The sequence below is a fragment of the Mustela putorius genome, unplaced genomic scaffold (assembly GCF_011764305.1).
Source record: "Mustela putorius furo isolate JIRA1106 unplaced genomic scaffold, ASM1176430v1.1 tig00000580_pilon_pilon_pilon, whole genome shotgun sequence".
NCBI lineage: Eukaryota > Metazoa > Chordata > Mammalia > Carnivora > Mustelidae > Mustela > Mustela putorius.
In genome coordinates, this window is record NW_025421423.1 from 5,175,727 (window position 1) to 5,199,544 (window position 23,818).

Below are 23,818 nucleotides of genomic sequence, written 5' to 3' on the forward strand. Positions count from 1 at the left end.
TTTATCACTTAAAATAACAGTGATGAGAAGAGGGAAAGAAATGATACGCCCCAAGAAACTTCAGGGTAATGAGTTATGAGGGCATAGCACGTCTGTTGTGCCATACGTATCTCGGTGGATACGTATGGAAATGTGAAAAAGCCTTCTAAGATCTATCAGACCTTTGCTCAGTACTCACTTTTGTATATTAACTTAGGACGGAGTGATGCAACAGAAGAAATCTGGAAAACACCTCCAAGACTTGGGAGCCATGAATTGGACATTTAAGCATTTGGAGGTAAAGATATTTCTCTTATTTCAGCTAAAAGTCTTGACTTAGAGAAGATATAGGACCTGAAGAAGTGTATGGAAAAGTTGGGTTTATCTTCTGTCTTAACCATAGGATTGATGGGGTCAGAACAGTAGGCACCCAGGAAGGATTTATAATCTGATGGCCTAGCACTGAAACACAGTAGCAGCAGGAATTTAACTGTTAGGCAGGCAGAGACTGGAATTAAGAAAGGGCAGAGGTGAAGTTAAAGGCATGGGACAGGATTTTGACCAAGGTCTCCAGTACCCAAGTTGATGTACGTTTCCCACAAAACAGCCTCTCAGTGAGCTGATAGGAATAAAAAGGAATAGAGTGCTTGGCACTTAGCGATTCTTCATGCACATTAGTTGCCTTCCTTTCCTCTCTACGCTTGTCTCTAACCGACTGCTGCCTGTTATGTGGGTTAGGGTGAGGGTCAGCAACTCAGGACTGCTCTAGCCTTCCCCTTCTTGAATTTTCCCTTCCTTGTTGATACCTAGCCTGTCTTACAGGGCGGTCATGAAGATGAAAAAAAATTAATACATGTTAAGTGTCTAGAATGGAGGCTGGCGTGCCGTAACGGTACGAATATAAGTGGCTACTATTATTATAATTGTTGCTGTTTTTTCCTAAAGTTTAAAGGAATAGCACATTAATGAAAAAGGGATCTACAAGAATAATGTTAGGGAGACACCTAAAATGAGTGGAGACTTTATAGAAATACCAAGAATTCTTAAAATGACTTTTTAAAAGGGCTCATTAAGAATGTGGTCTTATGATGACACATGACTGGTTGAGAGTAAATCTTTTTTTTTTTTTTAAGATTTTTATGTATTTGTTTGACAGAGACACAGCGAGAGGGAACGCAAGCAGGGGGAGTGGGAGAGGGAGAAGCAGGCTTCCCACCGAGCAGGGAACCCGAAGTGGGGCTCGATCCCACGAACTGAGCCAAAGGTAGCTGCTTAACTGAGCCACCCAGACGCCCCGGAGTAAATCTTTTTCATCTCTGGTAAGAATGATACCCAAACATGAAACTGTAGAACAGGTGCAGGTGGGAATAGGGTGATGATACATCCTTGTTTGTCTGGGACAGTCTTTTTTTTACATTGCGTCCTAGTGTAATTATTACTAATGCTGCTTTTCACTCTCAAACGTCCTGGTTTGGATGAAAATCTTACATGGCCACCCTAGTGATAAAGGCAATGAAAGTAAGTGCAGAGTTGTTCCCTCCCTCCCCCTCAAAAAAGCATCTGATAAAAGAATTTATTTTTTCTAGGCTTAGATAAAAAGCATCCTCTAAGGTTAGTGGGAACTTACAGATGTGACTGTAAAGCACTACCCGTAATTTCTGAGGGACCAGAAAACAAAAAAGGTGCCAGAACACAGAGCTTGGGCAAAAGTTTAAAATTTAAGGGGTTAAGTTCTATTTCAGAAGCCACAGACCAGGTAATTTACCTTATAATCTAGAAAAATTCTGAAATGGACTATTAAACAATGTGTTAAATCAGAAAGCCATGCTCATTATGAAGATAATGAAGAATTGGTAAGTCAGAATAGATGTCTTTCTGGGCAGTGGTTAGGGCAAGAAAACAATCGTAGTATCAGGCTTCCAAGATTGATCTGGTCCTCCCTGTGTCATGTAGAAGTTTACAGATGGCATCAGGAGAATGGCCACGCAGTTTCCTTCCTGTCACCCATCCCAGTTAAGTAAAATGAGACACAGCACAAATAGGCAAGTACACGATCTTCTGAGTAGCCCAGAGCTGGAACACAGGGCAGCAGTTCCTAGCAATGCTTTACTATTACTGCAAGGTATTTTTTTATGATTTATTAATTTGAGAGGGAGAGAGCAAAAGGGGCACAGGGAGAGAGTTCTCAAGCAGACTCCCCACTAAGTGTGGAGCCCCATGCAGGGCTCCATCCCCCAACCCTGAGGTCACAACCTGAGCTGAAACCAAGAGCCTGATACTTAACTGACTGCACCACCTAGGCACCCCTACAGTATAGTTATTAATAGAGAAAAAGGGCAGTCTCTATTAATTTTCCTGGAGCAGAGTCCATTCTAGTTATGGAGATAATTTCTTGCCCTTTGTTCATTTATTATGTAATTTGGCTTTTATTTTTCCGTAAGAATTATTGATCCTATGGTGCTCTAGCTTGCTGGGAATACAAAATTCGAGGAGTTCCTGCATCTTTGACATTCACATGATATAAGGGAAAGGGATTCATGTACTTCTGTACATGAATTAGACTGGATCTTCTAAAATACACAGAGGGCTGTGGGACCACAGTGGGTGGTCACTGTCCTGGGCACTGAAGAGTAGATAGACAAGTTTATTAGGCCAGGCAGGGGAGAAGGAGAGGGGACATTTTTTAAAAAAAATATTTTATGTATTTATTCGCTAGAGAGAGGGGGGGAGAGAGAGAGAGAGAGTGTGTACAAGCAGGGAGAGTGGCAGGCAGAGGGAGAAGCCGGCTCCCCGGTGAGCAAGAAACCCAGCGTGGGACTGGATCCCAGGACCTGGGATTATGACCTGAGCCAAAGGCAGATGCTTACTTGACTGCGCACCCAGGTGTCCCGAGAGGGGCATTTTAGAAAAGCTGTTTGTAGGCTGCGCTTTTCCTCTTCCTCTCCAAAACCTATTGTCTAAGGGCAGGCCACCCTCCCCCAAAGTGCTCTGCAATGTGGAGCTTTGGCGCTTCCAACTGAAGGCCAGGTTTGAGCTATCAACATAAGGATTCATACAGCTTCCCATTCTGACTCAAGTACTATTAAGTAATCTAAAAAATAAAAACTGGAAAAGCTTGTGACTGGTCATCTGGATTCAGAGTAAAATGTTCACATTATGATATTTATGACACACTGAATTAGTAAAAAGTCTAAAATATAGAAATATTTTATAAATATAGTTTTATTACTTGGAAATACATACAAAAATTCAAACACAGTTAAAAAACAGTTGCCAAGCAGAGGTCCTATCCAACCTGTTTTAATGAACACATAAAACAGTTATAACCAGCATAAAACAATGTAAGTCCTGAAACGACTTACTGTCTTCAGGGTCTTTAATTATTGGACTTAAAATTGGTTAGTTTTATTCTTATCACCTATTTAAATAAACCCTTTCCCCAAATATAGATTACTAACATTTCAGTTTGGTTCACGAGAGGTTTATTTAGAAATATAGCTACAGCAACTTAACTTAGTTATTCTGAGAGCGGGAATACTTTATGTTCACTTCCAGTCTTCTGTTGCCACAAATTCTTCATGATTTCCAGCAGCTGCTACCAGAGCACCTGTCACTTCCAGCAGCTCTTTGGGATCCGCTTTGGTCCAAAGAGCCGTGAAATCATTTAAGGTGGCAGGATTGTTTTTACTTCTCACTTTTGCTTTTTTGTTTAATGTCAATTTATTTTAGCCACACTAGACTACATTTCCTTGTCTGAGAAAAAATACAAGTTGAGTTATTCTGCTTTTCTTAATTGTTAATCCATTACACTCTTTCATCTGTTTTTTTGCCCTCAGGTTTTTCTATTTTTTTTAATGCCTTCTGGGCAAACTTAGCACTTTCTGCAAAGCTCATTCAGCTTTTATATTTCAACATATTTTTATATTTCACTCTTCTTTTTGGCCTTTATCATGCCAATTTTTCCTTCCTTTGTATGTGATCTTTGACAGCTTCATCATGGAGCTCAATGAGATGGCTTAGATGCTTATTCTCCAGGTTCATTTAACTATTTGAAACATGTTTAGAATTTCATGTAAAGAGTTTTCATCCTTTTATGGTCCCCTCACTATTAGAGCAATTTTTTAAAAACTCAAAAAATGTAGCAGGTTGACAGGCAGAAGGGACTGCTGCTAGCTTGGGTTTTGCAACTCAGTTGCTCTTCAGTCCTGCATCCTCTTCACAGCTGAGGAGCCTGAGGCCCAAAGCAGACTGGACAGATGAGGAGACTTGCACCCAGACCATTTTCTGGTGCCTAGTTCAGAGGGGAAGAAGTCTTAAATTGGGAGTTCTACATTCCTGGACTTTCTCTTTGTAAGTCCAGCTGGTGACAAATCCCTTTGGAATCTACATCTTTGTCATCTGTCGTATCTATTCCTCTCCATCTCTTAGTTCTGGCCACAATATTCTTTCTCAAACTTAAACATGAACATACTTCCTGGCTTAAAAATCTGTGAGTGGATCTCTGCTGCCTGTAAGATACAGTAAAAACCTCTTAGCTTGGCATTCAAGCCCCTGTACAATCAGCTCCCATTCTTTCTCTAACTTCCGTTCTCATTTTCTTAGCCACACGCCTCCTCACAACCCCCACCCCGCAAAAACTTATCTTTTCTAATGCGTTTTGGTGTTTTGTACTTGAGCTTTTTAACCCCCTTTTATAAAATGGGGCACCCAGTCCCGATGAGTGCTCAGCCCTTGAAGGGTACAAAAATTACCCAACATCACTTTGCAGCTCACTTATTCAATAAACATTTAAGATCCAATATGCATAAAAGCTAAATCATGGAGCCTCAAATATAATTTAACAGCCACTCTGTTATCTTCGATCACACTGAACCTGTGTTCCTTGAGGCCTTTTTCATAATAACTATTCTCAAGTCAGCTCTCTGCAATCCAATATTTGAGTGTTTATCTTTTGTTTAAATATTTTTAAAACCAATTACAGGATTATAAACTTATTCCAGTTAATTGCATATGCTGCTCTTGGTGTTGTACGCTGCCCTGCTGAACGTTCACGAATTTTCATTTTAACTGCCTCAGATTTGGTCCATCATCTGACCTGAAGACTACAACTCTGATTTCAGAGTTATTAATTAGAAGCAATGAATTGAACAGAACTAAGACTCAACCTTGAGGAAGCTCTGTCCTGCTTTTCTAATTAACAATCTGGTAAGATATACTAAACATGCCCCTTTTCACCTTATTAACAACATTTATTATTCTGAATGAAATGATGGATAAGTCATGCATAACTAATAATTTTAGGCTGATTTTTTTAAAACAACAATCATTAAATATGCATTATAAATATTCAACTTTATTTTAAAAGAATTGGAAGATGTTACATATATTACACACTACATATAATGGCACATGTCAGCCTTTTAAGCTTAAAAATAATCTTTCCCCAAACTGGGATTGACTTAGACTCCAAGTATAAAATGACTCTTGGCCTATAGCACCAACCCAGGCCCAGAGGAAAGCCAATTTTGAACCTGTCTTCCTTGGGCATTGGGCCTCTGATATGACAGGGAGGGTCCTCTCCCTCTGGTTTTGTTCCCTGGCAGTACTGAGGCCTGGCACAGGAACCCATTTGACTATACATTGCAGGCCTGGGAAATCAGGGAATCTAGTGGGGTAGGGTCCTCTAACAATTTTACAATGGGGAAAAAAAAATTATGTGCCTTATTGTCTTCGATTTTGATCTATACACCTACAACAAGACTCTACAAGATAGAAGATTAGAATTACTGAAATACAATTTCTCTGCTGGTTTTCGTCTTTGGAAATTAATGTGTCATGATAGGAGGAGCCTTAAAAATAATGGTTCAACACTGGTAACCTGCTCTACCAGTATCTCAGATTTAGGTATAATTCAAAGATTTAAATGCCATCCATATGCCATTTTGTTAGATAAACACAAAGAAATTTAATAACACTTTTCATTTTCTTTTTCTTAATTCATAAGGACAATTCCGCCAAATGTTCTGGCTTATGGCTCTCCTCCTCTTCATAGTATGTTTAAGTTACATATTAAGAATCCAAAAAATACCACTGTGGAATTTTCATAAGCAATATCCAGCCAATCAGTAAAACACAGTACACAGTGTGAAAATTTTAATTTATTCCCCTCCCAAGTATCCAGAATATATACCCTCTTAGCTTTGAGAAATGTGACAATGAAAATACCAACAGGATTGATTGTATATAAAGAAAAGCACATACTACACAGGAGACATCCCTAAGTCCTCCCTTACCTAGCAGTGCAAGTTAATGGTATGTTTCTGGCAATGTCACCTTTCACTTGATTTATAAAAATTTTAAAGGACAGATTTAAAGCAAAGATAGGCCTCTGATTTTTATTTTTATTTTTTTATCCCTAACAGATTTTTAAAAAGAGGCTATATTAAATGACAATGCATTTTGAGTCAGGGGGAGAAAAAAAAAATTAAAAACCCAAAACTTCTCTCAGTTTATTCAAAATAAAAATACACATAGAATTATGAAAATATAGGTTTACTATTTCCACCACGTAAGTTGATGCCGCTGTTTGAAAGGCTTGCAAATTGTTTTTCAAGTTTTTAAAGCTCATCTCGATCCCTCAATAAAGTATACCTATATTCGCTGGGTGCTAATTTCTGGAAGGAGCTCTCAGGTGGACTGCTTGCTACATCTTGGACTTGCTACAAGAGAAAGAATAAAACATATCAATATATTTTGTGGAGTTACACTATTTTAATAAAAGTATCAGACAAATGGTAGTTGTCTTGTAATTATTTGCTTAATGAAGATAGCTACTGTGTGCCAAAGATAAGAGTTAAGTTTGAAATCTTACTTTCCCTATTCAAATGCCCTTACTAATATTCTCCAGGGCAGGGCTGCTACAGAGCCCTTGCCTCTGGACCTGTCGACAGTTCCTGAGGTGCAGTGGAAGGAAACAAAATACCTGACTCCTAAGTGCCTTCCTACACTGTTTTGTAGAAGCAGCACCACCATGACTGAGATGGCCCAAACCCTTCTCTCTTAAAAATGACCACAAAGAGGATTAAAGGCACCGAAAGAACTTTCATTTAGCGATACCTAGATACCAGAATTTAGTTGACATAAGGAGGAAAATAAACACTTCCATACTGTAAGAAATTAATTTCTATAGTATTTTACTTGTGCATCAACAATAGACAAAAATACACAGAACTCTAAGAGTGACTTCCAAGAATTTCAAAGGAAAGGCAGTGTGTTGTCTATCCCTTATCTCCACGTGACCAAATACACCATCACTGTTTTAATATCCCCTGTAGTTAACACAGCGTCCATGTTACATACCATGGATACTGGCTTATTTCCATTATTAATGGGAAGCAATGTCTGCAAATTTCCCATTTTATTTTGTCATGTCCATCCCCCTTCCCTAATACATTTTTCATTTGTATTTTTACTGAGATACATGTTTGGTTTAAGCCATAATTATATCACTATAAAATAGAAGTTCGCTGTCTAATGGAAAAGTTGAAATAAATCAGGATAATATAATAATGGTAAGTAACATTTTTCCCTAATCTGATAAAATATTAAGCAGGCCAACTTTCCTGAGGGAAATAATCACCTATGGGTTATTGCCAACAAATGGTTTGCTTCTATAGTTGCTTAATTATCAAAGAAAAATCTGACCTCAGACTTCAAGGAAGAAGCATGTCATTGGATTCCTAAAGGGAATTCTTGACAATTGAACTTAATTTGATTCTTCAGGAAAAATTGACTTAGCTTTTATTTTTCTATGTGGAGGTTCCTTAGGCAAAACAATGAAGTTCTGGGCATATGAAATAAGAGTTTTGTTTTGTGTCATCTTCCCTCTCAGTATAATGGCAACAGACATGATATAAATCAATAATGTATCCAAATGCAATTTTTAGAGGTGTTTAATAAAGCAGGAACAGAGAAATTATTTGTAACAGAAGGTACAAGGTAGAAACAGTCAAATCAGGCTAAAAGTTACATGAAAAGCAAATACAAAATTTTCATAAATAGTTGTAAAGCATTCTAAATCTCAAATGAAAAGCTGCATTAAACCTTAAGTTTAAAAGTTATAAATACTGTATTGATGAAGGTGCTTAGGATGGTTTAGCAAGAATACCATATCATTATTTTCTTTGTAGTGTGGTCAGTCTCCTGGCCACAGAGGAAGACCTGCCCAGTTAACAGAATCCACTGACTTCTTCACTGATCTATCTACTTCTACTTCTTATCTCCTACTTCCGTATTTGAAGCCAACTGTATTTAATCCTTTTACCCATATTCCACAGGACATACTCACAGGACACTTCTGTTTATGTGATCAAGAAACTATTTTGTATCATTCTTGAAACTTTACTGAAGCTCTGTAATTTTAAAAATTAATTTTAAAAGGAACAATTTATTATCTAGAGTCTATTCAGAATTTCATTATAGAGATCTTTAGGAGCAGAAACTCAAGCCTGTACAAGAGCTTCAGATCCTCCTCAAGGCTAACCAGAAAAAAGAGCGTTCCCACTGGAAAAAAAAAAAAAAAAAAGAAGAGTCCTACCTGTCCTGGGGCTATATCAGTTGGGTCAGGACCATGATGGAATTCTCTGTGCAATTTTCCAGAATGTAAGTCAAATACGAATTGCTTGAGTTTTCCAGGAATTCTAAAACAAAAGTAAAGTAAAAATTTAGCTTAAACTGCTAAAATGGACTTACCTCTATTTTACCAACTTCAAACATTAAAGAAATTTTTTTTTTCTTTAAATTTTACCTACAGTCCTACCATAACTCTCAGAGGCCAGGTATATGCTGAACATTGCTATACAGTTATCATCATGAACTGCAGATGCTCAGTTTTGTGTTCCAGTTCTTGCACTTGTTTCGCAAATTTTTTTACACTTATTTTATTAGATACATTAGTCTATTGGGAGGCTGTCCTAAAACTTACTTAACCATCCCTTATTGTTGGGCATTTTATATATTTTCCGTAACATATGTGACTAAAAAAACCTCATATTCTGCAAAATCATGCTAAAAATGACAGGGCTCAAGGGAAAAACAGCATTAGGGCCTCACCACTTAAAACAATGTAGCTCTGCAACCAGAGTACTATAAAAACCCTGGAAGAAAGATACTACCACTGTTTCAGCCTCCACCACTGTGTAGGCAAGGTTAACCTATGTAGCCTTAACCAAGAGCCTTAAGTCCTTTTTTGAGATATGAACTGAGGTCCTTGAGGGCATTCACTGCCAGTAGAACCAATTTTATCAAAATAATTTAAATCAGGATGTAGCTTTTTCACCCCTCCCCCCTAACGCCCAAGCATAAGGGAAAATCTCACAATGTCTTCATCCACATGGGCACTCCACTGGACAGCTTAATACTGTGAAAAGCAAAGCACTTCTCAAGGTCATGAAACTGACCCTCCTTTGCTTTTTAGGTTGGGGGAGGTCTTCAAACACCACTAAAGCATTCTCTCCCTTTTAAAAAATATTTTGAGAGCGCACAAGCATGTGACTAGGGGGTGGGGCAGAGGGAGAGAAGGAGACCCCCCCCCAGAACCCTGAGATCATGACCCCCAGCCAAAACCAAGAGTTGGTCAGTTAACTGACCGAGCCACCCAGGTGCCCCTAAATCACTCTTTAATGGTGAAAACACTTTTTTTTGATGGCTTCAAAACATTCTGACGAAAATAGTATGAACCAACACAACTTGCTTATTTTAGCAATATTCCCTTAATTATCACTCATGCTATGAACAAGTTTGCACTACAGAGACATGCACTGTAGTAAAACAGACCAATATAAGCTAAGCAGATTCACCTATCAGCCTTCTTTTTTTAAGTATTTCCTTTGAGTTGTCTCCAATAGAGTAGGAATATAGACTTTCGTCAACTTGCAAAGGGGATACAGCCCAATAAACTTCTCTGAATTGAAAAATCCTAAGCACACTTTAAACACGTTCAGAACACTTATAATACCCTACTTGAGCAAAATCATCCAATGCAAAGCCTATTTTATAATAAAGTGCTTAATATGTAACATTGCATTCTGTACTGGAAGTGATCAACAGTGGCTGCACAGGTCCAGTACGTGTGTCAGTTGATGCCTGTGATCCCAAGGCGTACTGGGAGCTGTGGCTCACTGCTGATCGCCAGCATCACCAGAGTGTCTTCGTGCACACCACTAGCCTGGGAAAGATCAAAATTCAAAGTGTAGTTTCTACTATATGCGTATTGCTTTTGCACCAACAAAAAGCAAGAAATTGTTAACTCATCCTAAGTTGAGAGTCTGTTGAGTAAATAACTTAGTGTGGGCAAGTTATGCCTATAAAACGGTCCATTTTTGCTATTTGTCTACCTGTTCCTTGAAGTCTTGCCAACATGTTTCTTTTTTAAATTTGTTTTACTACTTTAATAAAAGACACCTGCATTTCAATTTTCATTTCTTCAGAAATTAAGCATTTTTTCCACCGTTTTAATTTATATTTCTGCTCATATGAATTGTTAGTCTTCTACTGAAATCCTGGCATTTCGAAAATTCATTATATATTTTAAATAGAAACTTTTCTTCATCTCTCTTACAAGAATTAAAATGCAGGTCCATAAACAGTTTAATTGAGTAGAATTGCCTCACTTTTTAAATCATCGTTTTTTGGTAGCATACTGCTAGTTTCTTTTATCCTCTCCCGAGGTCCTGCAAGTGCTGTTTCCTCCATTCAATAACTCCCACTGAGATGTACCAACCAATAACTTCATTGTACACCCATTTTGGCTCCCCACTAGCTCCAATGCAACAGAGACCAGCAGGTGCCAAAAGCACAGTTTACAAATACAAATGACTGTCAGGTAGCTGTATTGACAGAAATGCCTCTGAAAGGGTCTGTGGTGCTGAAGAAATTGCACATGCACTAAAGATAAACACTGAGAGGAGATCAATTTAAATATGACATCATCTATTGTCACCCACAGCAAAGTGAATATATCCATTCAAATCAAAGAATCACAAATGGTCTCCAATGTTTATGATAAAGCCCCCGTTAAGTCTGTTATTTTATAAAGTCCAAAGACAACAGCAACCAATACAAAGTATGACTTGCTTCTGATAGTCAAAAACTAATTTATAATTAAATCTTATATGTAACAAATTTGTAGAGAACACTCAAAACGGATTTTTTTCCTAACTTGGTTCTTTCCCCTTGTCAACAGATGAAAGAATTGTGAGCAAAAGGCAAAGGGAGATAGGAGGAATCTGAATTGATGTGGTAGAAAACAGATTACAAAAGAGCTCTTATCTTGCTTGTGGCCAGAAAATATCCATCTTTAAGTAACAATCAGTGAATCACAGTATATTGTCAAGAAAACAGAAAAATGGTTATCTGCTAGAAAGGAAAATAAAGGGATCCTTGCCATAATAAATTCAATTATATTTTCATACTTTAGGATATAATTAGGATACAATTTTTCTAATTAAAACACCTAAGTGCTTCTTTCCCACCTTTTAAACACTTCTCTGTTTTCAATTTTGATTTTTAGGTGATGCAAAATTTAGGTACAGTGAAATGCACAAATGTTAAGTATCATTAAATGAATTTTGACATATGTATATCACAGTGAGAAGCATTTTTTTAAAAATTCACATACAATGGAATTCACTCTTCTAGACTTATAGTTCTGAGTCGTAACATATGCACATAGCATCTAGTTACTATCTCCACAAATAGGATACATAACAATTTTTTTTGGTCAGATCCTCCACTTCCCCCTAACTCTTGCCAGCCACTGATCTGTTCTCTGTTCCTATAATTTGCCTTTTCCAAAATGTCTTGTACTTGGAATCATATAGCATGTAACCATGAGATTGGCTTCTAGCATACTGCTTTTGAGATTCACCCATTCTGTTGCATGTATAACTGTTCCTTTATTTACTGAATAGCATTCCATTGAGTGGATATACCACAACTAGTTTATCCTTTTACCCAATGAAGACTATTTGGGTTCAAGATCTTGGTGATTCTGAACAATGCTACTACAAACATTTGTACACAGGTGTTTGTGTGAACATTAACTTCTTTAGGATAAATACTGGCTTATATAGGAGGTATAATGTTTAACTTTTTAAAAAACCTGCCAAAATGTTTAGAGTGGCTGTATCATTTTGCAACCCCACCCGCAATGTGTAAGAGTTCCAGCTGTTCCAAATTCTCACCTGGGGTATTATAAGTACTTAAATTTAGCCATTCTAAAAAAGGTATAATGGGATCTCACTGTGGTTTTAATTTGCATTTCTCTATGTCTAATGATGTTGAACACCTCATCATGCGCTTACTTGCCATTTGTGTATCTTCTTTGCATTCTAACAATATCTTTTATGGAGCAAAAGTTTTTAATTCGTTGAAAGCCAATTATCAGTTTTTTCATTTATGGATAGTGCTTTGGGCATACTAAGGTCAAACAGAGTTTCTACATTTACTTCTAAGGGTTTTATAGTTTTACCTTTCACACTGAGGTCTACAATCAATTCCGAGTTAATATTTTATAGGAGCAGTTTCTTTCATGGAGATGTTCAGGTGCCACAGCACCATTTATTGGAAAGATCACCCCCTTCTATTGAGTTGTCTTTCCATCTTAAAAAAAAAAATCACTCTTTGTGTGCCTATTTCTAGATTCTCTATTCTGTTCCACAGCAACACATACCTATTTTTTCCCACAGATACTACGCTGTCATAAATATTTTAGCTATATAGTAGATCTTAAAATTGGGTATTATGAGTCCTTTCTTTTTCGACTGTTTTGTTTCAATTATTCTAGTTTTAACTTCCCATATAAATTTTATTTATTTTTTTAAAGATTTTATTTATTTATTTATTTGACAGAGAGAAATCACAAGCAGTCGGAGAGGCAGGCAGAGAGAGAGAGAGGGAAGCAGGCTCCCCGCTGAGCAGAGAGCCCGACGCGGGACTCGATCCCAGGACCCTGAGATCATGACCTGAGCCGAAGGCAGCGGCTTAACCCGAGCCACCCAGGCACCCCCCCATATACATTTTAGAATCAGCTATATCTACAAAAAAATCTACTTAGATTTAGATTGAAATTGCATTAAAGCTATAGATAAATGTGAGGAGCACTGACATCTAAACAGTACTGAGTCTTCCAATCCATGAACACAGTATGTTTCTCCATTAATTCTGGTCATCTTTGATTTCTTTCATTGGCATTTTGTAGTTTTTGTCATTAGATGTATTCATAGTTCTTTTTTCTTTCTTTTGGAGCCTATTATAAATGGTAATTTAAACGTTTTTGGGTTTCCAAATGTTCACAGTTAAAATATAGAAATAAAAGTGATTTTCTGGGGCGCCTGGGTGGCTCAGTGGGTTAAAGCCTCAGCCTTCGGCTCGGGTCATGATCCCAGGGTCCTGGGATCGAGCCCCACATCGGGCTCTCTGCTCAGCAGGGAGCCTGCCTCCCTTCCTCTCTCTTTGCCTGCATCTCTGCCTACTTGTGATCTCTGTCAAATGAATAAATAAAATCTTTAAAAAAAAAAAAAAGGAAATAAAAGTGATTTTTTAAGAGGGGACCTTGTATCCTGCTGAACTCATTAGTTCTAGGAGCTTTCTTGTGAATTTACTGGGCATTTCTACTACATACACAATCATGCTACCTACAAAGGAAGACAGTTTCTTTCTAGTCCAAACACTTATTTTTTTGTCCTATGGTACTTGCTAGGACTTCCAGTATCACACAACTGGTGAGAGTGAACATTTTTTTTTCTTTTTAAATTCACTTAATTAACATATAGCATATTATTCATTTCAGAGGTAGAGTTCAGTGATTCGTCAGCTGCATATAACAATACCCAGTGCTCATCATATCATGTGCCCTCCTTAATGCTCATCACCCAGTTACGCCATAACACCCATCTCCCGTCTAGCAACCCTCAATGTGTTTTTCCGAGAGTAGACATCTTTATCAAAAACAATAAAATACTTAGGAATAAATTTAGCCACAGGGGTGAAAGAGCTGTATATTTAAAACTATAAAACACTGATGGAAGAAGACACAAATAAATGGAAAGATATCGTGAGTGAATGGACTGGAAATATTAATATTGTTAAAATGTCCATACTACCTAAAGCAATCTATAGATTCAGTGCAATCCCTATCAAAATTCCAATGGCATTCTTCATAGAAAAAGAAAAAGTCCTGAAATTCATATGAAACCACAAAAGACCCTAAATATAGCCAAAAGACCCTAAATATATAAAATATACTTTTGTGTATACAATATAAAATAAATATATAAAATACAATAAATATACATTAAATATATAATACAATAAATATACAAAAGACCCTAAATATAGCCAAAGCAAAAGCAGTCTCAAGAAAAAAGAACAAAGATGAAGGCATCACATTGTGTGATTTCAAAATATACTACAAAGTTATAGTAACCAAAACAGTATAGCACCAGTATAAAAAGACATAAACCAATGGATCATAACAGAGAGCCCAGAAGTAAGTCCACACAAAGTCAACTGATCTTTGACAAATGTGCCAAGAATACACAAGGTGGAAAGTACAGTATTTTTAATTTGAGAGAGAGAGAGCATGAGCGGGGGGGGGGGCGGTGCAAAAGGGAAAGAAAGAAATCTTTTTTTTTTTAAATATCTGAGAGAAGAGAGAGTGTGGGGAGGGGAATGGAGGGGGAGGCATAAGCACCCACCGTGCTGAGCACGATGCAGGGCTATTCCCATGACCTTGAGACTGCAACCTAAGACAAAACCAAGAGTCAGCCACTTAACTGACTGACAAACCACCGGCGCGCCCCTAGAGACAGAATCTTAAGCAGGCCCCACACCCAGTGCGGAACATGATGCAGAGCTCAATCTCATGACCCAAGCCAAAATCAAGAGTCAAGACACTTAACTGAGTCACCCAGGCGCCCCAAGGATGGTCTTCCAAATAAATGATGCTGGCAAAACTAGATAGCCAACGGCCGAAAAATTAAATTGGACCATTATTTCAAACCATACACAAAAATCAACTCAAAATCGATTAAAGACTTAACTGCGAGACCTGACAAACTGTAACACTATAAGAAAACATAGGGAAAAAGTTTCTTGATATTGGTCTGGGCAATAATTTTTTGGATATGACCCCAAAAGCATAGGCACCAAACCCAAAGAAGAGCACACCACTGCATCCAACTAAAAAGCTTCTGCGCGGTAAAGGAAACAGAGTGAAGAGACAACCTACAAACTGGGAGGAACTATTTGCAAACCATCTATCAGATAAGGGATGAATATCCAAAAAACAAAAGGAACAAAAAATAACTCAAGAGCAAGAAAACAACCTGATTTTAAAATGGGCAAAAGACCTGGAAAGACATTTCTCAAAAGAAAACCTACAAATAGCCAACAAGTATCTGGGACAGTTGTGCTCAGTATCACTAGTCATCAGGGAAATGGAAATCATAACCAGAATGAGCGATCACCTGTTAGAATGGCTTTTATCAAAAAGACAAAAAGTAAGTGTTGGCCAGGATATGGAGGAGAGGGAACCTTGTTCACTGTTCATGGGAATGTAAACTGGTAAACTCACTACAGAGGTATGGATGGAAGCTACTCAACAAATTAAAAATAGAACTACCATCTGACCCAACAATCCCACTTTTGGTTTACACCCGAAGGAGATCAAAGCATTGTCTTAAAGAGTTATCTTCACTCCCATGTTCACTGCATTACTCTGAATATCCAAGATACAGAAAGAACCCAAGAATCCATCTACCGATGAATAGATAAGAAAAATATGGTGTACACACAAACAGGAATATTGTTCAGTCTTAATAAAGAAGGAAATCCTGTCATTTACAACAATATGAATGAACCTGGAGGAAACTATACTAAGTGAAATAAGGGAGACACAGAAAGACAAACACTGCACGATCTCACTTCACGTGGAATCTAAAAGAGCAGAACTTACAGAAGCACAGTGTAGACGAGCAGTTACAAGGGACCAGAGCAGGAGGGTGTGGAAGGAAATGCAAAAACGTTGGTTAACTGTACAGTTTCAGCTATAGGAAGATTACATTCTAGAAATCTAATGTAGAGCAATTTGACTACAGTTATTAATACTATATTATATACTTGAAATTTGCTGAGAGTGAGGTTTTAACTGCTCTCACCCTCCCCCCAAAAGTGAGGTAATGGATACGTTAATTTGCTTGACTCAGTGGTAATTATTTCAGTGTATACATACATCAAAATATGTTATATAATACAAGCAGTTTGGTCAACTATGCCTCAATAAAGCTGAAAAAAGGAGGGGAAGACAAGTAACTAGGGGTAGAGAAGGAACCAATCTATGTGGCTTGAGGCAGATATCTGGAGAATGCGAACTAAGAGAGGTAGGGAGCACGATCAAATGATTAGAGCTGGAAGTCCTACCAGGTTCAGGCTACAACCTGTCCCGGTACATCAGAACCCCATCCATGCAGAAGTTATGGCACAGAGAGGGAGAAGCTGGTATCGGGAGAGAAGGATGGAGCCGCTGTGAAGAGAGGAGCCCAGAAAGAGCTTTTGGGCCCCAGAGGAAGGGAAGGGAGTAGCTGCCCCAGCACTTTCCAGCAGCGCGGGCCAGCTGTACCTCCTGCAGCTCAGCTCCTGGTCCGGTTCCTGTAGTTTCCAGCACAAACCCCTCACTTTGAGCTCCATGGAGTGAGTTTCTGTTCCTTACAACTGCATGCCCACTGACAGCAACAGAATGTCCAACAGAACTTTTAGTGAGTATAGAAAACGTTGTGTATCCGTGCTGTCAAATACAGTAGCCGCTACCCACATATGGCCACTGAGCAGTCAGAGCACCTGAGACAGACTTCTACACTCTACATCATCTTAATTAAAACCAGTATTCATACAGAGCAGGCAGCTGTCATACTGGACAGCACAGCTCTGATTATTACCAAAAGGGGTCAAAGACAAGAAGCACAATCAGAAAAAACAATGAAAGAGCCAAAAAAAGGAAAACCATGATGGTGTGTCACCGAAGTCAAGGAGACGGTACTCCACGGCACCAGAAACAGCAAGAATGTCAATGAGGACGGGTCTGGTCAAGTCCCATTAGTCGAAGTGTGTTACTCATTTGTTCACAGGAAAACCTGGATTCAAACAACGGGTTAAATCATAAAACCCATACAAAGGCAAACTGGCCATTAAAAGTAAAAGAAAAAATTTTAATCACATGGGAAGATGATTATAATGCGTGGGCAAATTAAAAAGACAATTCATCAACTAGCATGGCCCTGATGGCATTTATAACACACAAGTGTCTAGGTCTCTGGTTTGTGCATTTGTGCATGATTTTAAATTTATTCTCTGGCATTTTATTAACTTCCAGAATTATTCGCAAAGAACATAAAATTTTTTATACTCAGAAATAAAGGAACAAAGGACATGTTAAATGCACACATACACAGAAACAGTAAACATCATTGCCTGGTTCCTGATTTCAAGGGGAAAGTATTCAGTCTTTCACTATTAAATACAATATTAGCTGCAGGTTCTTTATAAATGTTCTTTATCAGACTGAGGAAGTTTCCACACCCTAGTTTATTAAGCATTTTTGTCATGAATGCATGTTGAATTTTGTCAAATGCTTCAGCATGTGTTAATGTGATCAGTTTTTCTGTTATTCATTAATATGCTGAATTACACTGACTGGTTTCTGAATGTTGGATTACCCTTGCACACTTGGGATAAACCCCACTTAGTTGTATATTGTTCTTTTTTTCTGTATTGCTGGATTAGATTTCCTAGTATTGTTCACTCTACTTTTTAACTTATACAGTAATGTACTATAGTAGTAAGAACACAGTATTTTGCCCTTAAAGTTACTTGACCTCTTTGAGTGTCAGCTTTCTCATTTGTAAAATGAAAACAACACCTGCTTACTTAATTGTACTATTTTTATAGTCTAATGACTTAGATTTGAATCTGATTATTTCCTGTAACAAGCAATATAGCCTTATCATAGTACCTTACCACGTTATCAGACACCGTTTTAAGAGCTGTAGATAGACACATTCAGTTAATACCCTATGAAGTAGATACTGTTAGCATTCCCATCTGACAGGTGAGGAAACCGAGGCAGAGGCGGTAAGAAATCGCCGGGAGTGATAGAACTGGTAGGTCACAGCCTGGAATTGCCATCTGAGCAGTCTCGATCTGGAGTCTGAGCACCCTAAACTGCTCACCATTTTGCCTCTTTAGTGACTAGGCGTTAGTAAAGTTACTCAGTCTTTCAGAGCTTTAGATCTTCACTGTAAAAGCAGAAACACCTGTTTTATAAGCTTCTTACAGAAACTGAGAACACACACAAAACAGAAAGTGAAGCTGGCACAGAGCCTGCCGCTGTCCGAGTCTCAGGTTTATCTTGCTGGTAGGTCCAAATAAGGTAAAATGTAACAACGTGTAACATATAAAGGACTTGTGAGAAGGCAACCAATGCCGGCTGACTGGGAAGTATATTCCCGGAGAGTAAAAATGGTGTTTAGGGACTCGGCCTACTGTGTGCGCTGCCCTGTGGCTGACAGGAGAGACGCAGCCAGAAAAATCACAACTACAGAGGTGACTAGCACAGGAAGGGAACAACGGGGCCAATAGCTGGTTGATCAATACTAGGATATGTTCCCGACGTGCAGATGTTTATCCGAAGTAGTCAAACTCTTAAATGTAAAATAAGCAGATTAAGAGCAAATTAATCAAAACATTTATTGAACATCTAATGCTGTCACAAAGCAGCTGGTATAGCAAGAGATTAAAAAAAAATCCTAAATAAATAAAATTTGCCTTTTAAGCAGCTTTCTCAGTACCTATTTTTTCCACTTAAAAAAGCCTCATTTGGCTGGGGGGCAGGAGCACCTAAATCATGAAGAACAAAACGGAATTCTCAGCATTAAGAGACCAAATGGCGACCTGGTTTAAAAAGCTTCTTCTACCTCTCCCTCCCAGTGCTGTATCATTACGCCCGGCTCCTGGTTTGCTCTCCGAGTTCAGGAGGCAGGCGGATTTGCCACGGCAGAGGAGCAAGCCCCTGAGTTAGTGCGACCCTTACCCTCGGTTTCTGTTCTGTCCCGCCCCTCCCATCTCCCCACCGCAGCCGCCCCTCAGGCTGGTTTCCCAGACCAAGTAGTTTAAGGAATTATGATAATTTTTGGTGATTTCGCGATCTGGGATAAATGACCTAGATCCCAGAGCTGGGGGACTCCTGCTCCCTTTTCCCAGGAGGGCTCTGAGGCCTGTCTGCCCTTTCCCGTGTCCGGGGCCCCAGCAGCACTACGTACGCACATTTCAGCAAAGGTACACACGGTACGGCATCCACTGGCAACAATTTTTTAGAAGGTGAGTTTCTCTTGAAAGTCCTTCGATAGCCTTCTGCCACACACCACCATCTATTTTCTCCTCCTGGGGCTGTAGACCATTTCCTAGACCTGCCCTTATGTGCTCTTAGCTTCCTAATACCCACCCCCCCAATTCTTTTCCTCTACATGTAAAATCTATTCCTTTACATTTGGCAAGAAATCAATCTGGTCAATCTATAGGGAAAAAAAAAGATTCACAGATCTGTGATTTAGTTTCAGGTACAAGTACTATCTCTTCAAACATCTTTGACATTCAAACTTACACTGCTTTTTGTATGTACTGAAAATGGAACGACTTTGATAGGATGGGTTAAAAGCTTGGGACTTCGGTTCAATATGCTTGGACATGAATCCCAGGCCTCCCACTAGTTAGTTGTGTGGTCTTGCGAGCTATGTTACCCCCCTAAGGCTCAGTTTCTCTGAAATAAGGGTAGGTCAATAGCACATGTCCCCCTACCCCAATGCCATGCCAGCTCTGGCGTGGGAGGAGACCATGTAGCATAAATCTGCTTTCTTGCTGCTTACCACAACTACTTCCTCCGACTGACCCCAGAAATGCTGAGTTACTAAAAGTAATAGTAATTACAGTAATTTATAGAAACTGCTTATCATTTAAGCCTTAATTACCATGCAGCACAATAACAATTATGCAAGCCATGAAATGTGTCAGATTCACTTTGCTACATATTTTGATTTTTAACACCAACATCTATTCACATAGGCTCAGTCTGTAGCTCACACAGCATGTGCCTCCTTACAATTAAAAATATTAGAGTGAACAGTGCCTAGGAGGGAAAATCAGGCACCTAAGGGAGAAATTAAAGAAGTAATTTGTTTCAAAGAGCTTCAAATGTAATCAATTCTCTTCTCTCCCTCCCTACTCACAGGACTGAACACTTGCAGGATAGAGGAGGACTATTTCCCTTTTCCAGATTTCTCTGGAGAATCTTACTGGTGCAGTTTCTTTTTACACCAGGGCATAAGTAGAATGCTGCCAGCTGACAGATTAGTTTTTCCTGGTCAAATGCCCACCTCTTGGTCCAGTAAACTAGGACTAGAGAATAGGGGGACTGGGTCATGTGATAATGAAGACACCTACTTGTCTTAGTTGGGTTCTGTGACCACCAGACCCCAAGATGGGACTGGAAGTGCCAAAGGAGCACTTAAATCTGACTTCAAAACTGCAGAAGAAAACTTAAGACGGCCAAGATGGAAATCCTCAAAGATGTCCCTTGATGTGTAAAACAGGGCTCCCAGGAACAAAAGCCAAAGTTGGGCATAGTCTGGTTGCCAACTGGTAGTAAAGTCAGTATCCTGTTGACTTCCACTAATACGAGACTTTGTAATTGGGGCTGCAAGTCTGCAGTGAAAGTAAAGAGGTAAACAACCGGAGATTTAGCCCCTGTGAGAGGTAGGGAAACGTGCTAGCAACTTCATAGGAACAAGCCACGCATAAGACAGGATTTTTAATGCCAAGCACAGTCTCTCTGCCTGGAAGCTCTTGAGGCGGGACCAGACACTAGAACTACCCTCTTTCAAAAAGCTCATTCTTTAAGCTTCAGATTGTAGCTTCAGGAAGCAAGGCTAAGAAATGAGAGGAAGAGGACCCCCAAGCAGGTAAGACATTTCCATCAGCCCCGCAGATCAATGTTCACGCTTGCTAAGGAAACCGAAGCAGTTCCACTGGGATGCTAGGGAGGTCTGGACCTTTCACACGGCTTTCTGGGTCACTCCTCTTCCTTATAAAACCTAGCACAGTCCTGCCTCTCATCTCCCTGCCTCATCACTCTCAGTAAATGATCTTGCTTCCCAACCACAGTTAAAAACAAGAACTGGACAGGAATGTCTGTGGTCTTCTGCTAATGTCACTAACACCAGAAGTCCCAAATACCCCCAAAGGAATGCACCCTTCCTTTCCTCTCTTTCTCATGGGAAAGGAAAAAGGTTCTTTCTTTTGCTTCTTATTCCCTCTGTGCCCCTTATGGCTCTGCATGATCAATGAGGCCCTCTTCTTCCTGTCGTTACAGTAATTCTTCAATCCATTTGGTTCTTTCCCACAAGCACTTAATCATGGCTAGTTTCTTGTACTCTAAGGGGGTGGGGGAAAAAAAAGAGAGAGAGAGAGAGAGAAAGAAAAGCCAAAACCTCTCTTTATCCTGTCTCTCTGGGCCTATCCCCTTAGTTTTCTTTCCCTTTAGAGGCCAGCTTCTTGCAACAATTTTCATCATCAAATCTCCATCTCCTCCCCAAACAGTACTCTTTGATTCATGCAACACAGCCTTTCCAGGGAGCAAATCTAACAGATCTTTCATCCTTCTGATTGAGCAGTCCTTCCTGCTTAAAGTGCTCCTCCATATTACTCTTCTCTGGTTTTTCGTTCATTTCTTTGATTCCTCCTTCTTCTGAGTCTTTCACACATGTTCCTTCTTCTGTCCTCTCCTTAAAGGCTGGCATTCATCAGGGCTCCACTTTCAGCCCTGTGCTAAATCATCACGTCTGTTTCAATAACTTGGGCTACATTCTTGTGTGTTTGAGACCCCGCCCTTATCTCCCTACTGAATCCTGGAGCCATGTCAACTCCCTACTGGAAAGGCCTCCTTCGTGGCCCCTGGCACCTCAACTTCAGTGTGCCAGGAAAGAAAACTCATTTCCTTTACCACAAGGCTGCTCCTCTACTGAGTGCTCCAGCTCAGTTAATGGCTAACCCACTTAGCTGTGCAAGTTGGGTTCCTGGCCATCGCTCACCACTCTCTTCACCCATTTATTAGATATCAAGTCCTCCTATTCCACCTACAAAATACCTCTCTAGCTTTAGTTCTACTGCCAGAACTTATTTAGGTAATTTGTTCATTCAAGATTCATCAACTTGTTGTCTATCATCAACTCTTGTTTGGATGACTGAAGTCTCCTGGATTCTATTTTGACTCCCTCCCATCTAGTCCCCAGTTTATAGCCAGAGGGATTTTTTTTTTTTTAAATAACCTTCGGATTCAAACTTGTCATTGACTCTTCAGTGTTTTCAGGATAATGTCAAACTTCCCCAAAACATCGAAGGGCTTTCAGGAGCTGACCGGTGCGTGCTTCTCATGGCCTCATCCCTCAGCATCGCCCCTCCTATCCACACATACTCAGCCACAGTTTCATTCTTGTCTCTGCCAGTACCCCCCATCCCTCTTCTCCAAGCCCTGTCTCCTCCTCCATCCATGAGAAGCTTGTATAGAACTTCAGGACCCACCTCAGGCTTCCACATCTCCAGAGCCTGGATCCAGTTCCTCCCTGCTGAGCTCTGTCAGAGCCCCTCTCACGTCATAAAACACAACTGCCTGTTGCCCTACTTGTCTCCTTTCTCTACTTGGCTGTGAGTTCGTTGAGGGCAAGGACCCCGTCTTAGTAAACTTTGAACCACTGGTTTATATAACTTGGTTTATATTATACAATGACTGTCATATAGAAGATCGGGATCTCACTGATATGTGGAATTTAAGGAAAAAACAAAACAAAACAGAGGAGCCTAGGGGAAGGGAGAGGAAAACAAAACAAGACAGAAACAGAGATAGAGACAAACCATAAGAGATTCTGAATCATAGGAAACAAACTAAGGATTGCTGAAGGGGAGGGGGTGGGGAAGATGGGGTTACTGGGTGACGGACATTAAGGAGGACATGTGATGTAATCAGCACTGGGTGTTACAGAAGACTGATGAATCACTGACCTCTACCTCTGAAACTAATAATACACTATATGTTAATTAACTGAATTTAAATTTTAAAATAATTTTAAAAATTCACCAACTAACAAATAGAAGAAATGTGGTATACCTATGTAATAAAGTTTATTTGGTAATAAAAAGGAATGAAGTGCCAATATTTGCTAAAATATTGATGAACTTTAAAAAAGTTATGCCTAGTTAAAGAAGTCAGACACAAAGGATAACAAATTGTATGATTCCAGTTACATGAAATTATCCATTAGAGACAAATTCACAGAAAGAGAAAATGGATTAGTGGCTGCCATGGGCTGAGGGGAGGCAGAATGGGAAGTGATTGCTTAATGGGTTATGGGATTTCTGTTTAAGATGAAGAAAAAATTCTGGAACTAGTACTAGTGATGGCTGTGTAACATTGTGAACATCATACCACCAAATTTTACTCTTTAAGATCGTTAAAATCGTAAATTTTATGTTACATGTATTTCACAAATAAGAATTTACAAAAGACCTACGTAAGTATTTCATGAGCTGATAGACTAAAGAGTATTCTTTTGAGTGTAGGTAAAGTAAAAAGAACAAATATTTGTTAGTACCTTATGGTTCCTAACACAACCATCATCTCTCATTAATTTTCTTAGCAATTCCATCAGGTAAATTATATCACCAAACATATTTTAAG

At 39.2% G+C, this 23,818-nt stretch overlaps 1 protein-coding gene and 1 long non-coding RNA gene across 2 annotated transcripts in view; one reads left to right on the forward strand and one right to left on the reverse strand.

Moving 5' to 3' along the window:
• Positions 1-1,172: 1,172 nt before the first annotated feature.
• Positions 1,173-6,776, forward strand: LOC123392472. The gene is made up of 2 exons (XR_006607190.1): positions 1,173-1,298; positions 5,056-6,776. It is a non-coding gene; the product is annotated as an uncharacterized LOC123392472 (long non-coding RNA).
• Positions 6,464-23,818, reverse strand: part of ERP44 (endoplasmic reticulum protein 44) — a 93,014-nt gene continuing 75,659 nt past the window's right edge. The window contains exons 11-12 of the mRNA XM_004747696.3: positions 8,576-8,678; positions 6,464-6,698 (exon numbers count right to left, since the gene is read on the reverse strand). Of these exons, the coding sequence (XP_004747753.3) occupies positions 6,597-6,698; positions 8,576-8,678 (205 nt within the window). The 3' untranslated portion in view covers positions 6,464-6,596. The remainder of the gene's footprint in view (positions 6,699-8,575; positions 8,679-23,818) is intronic.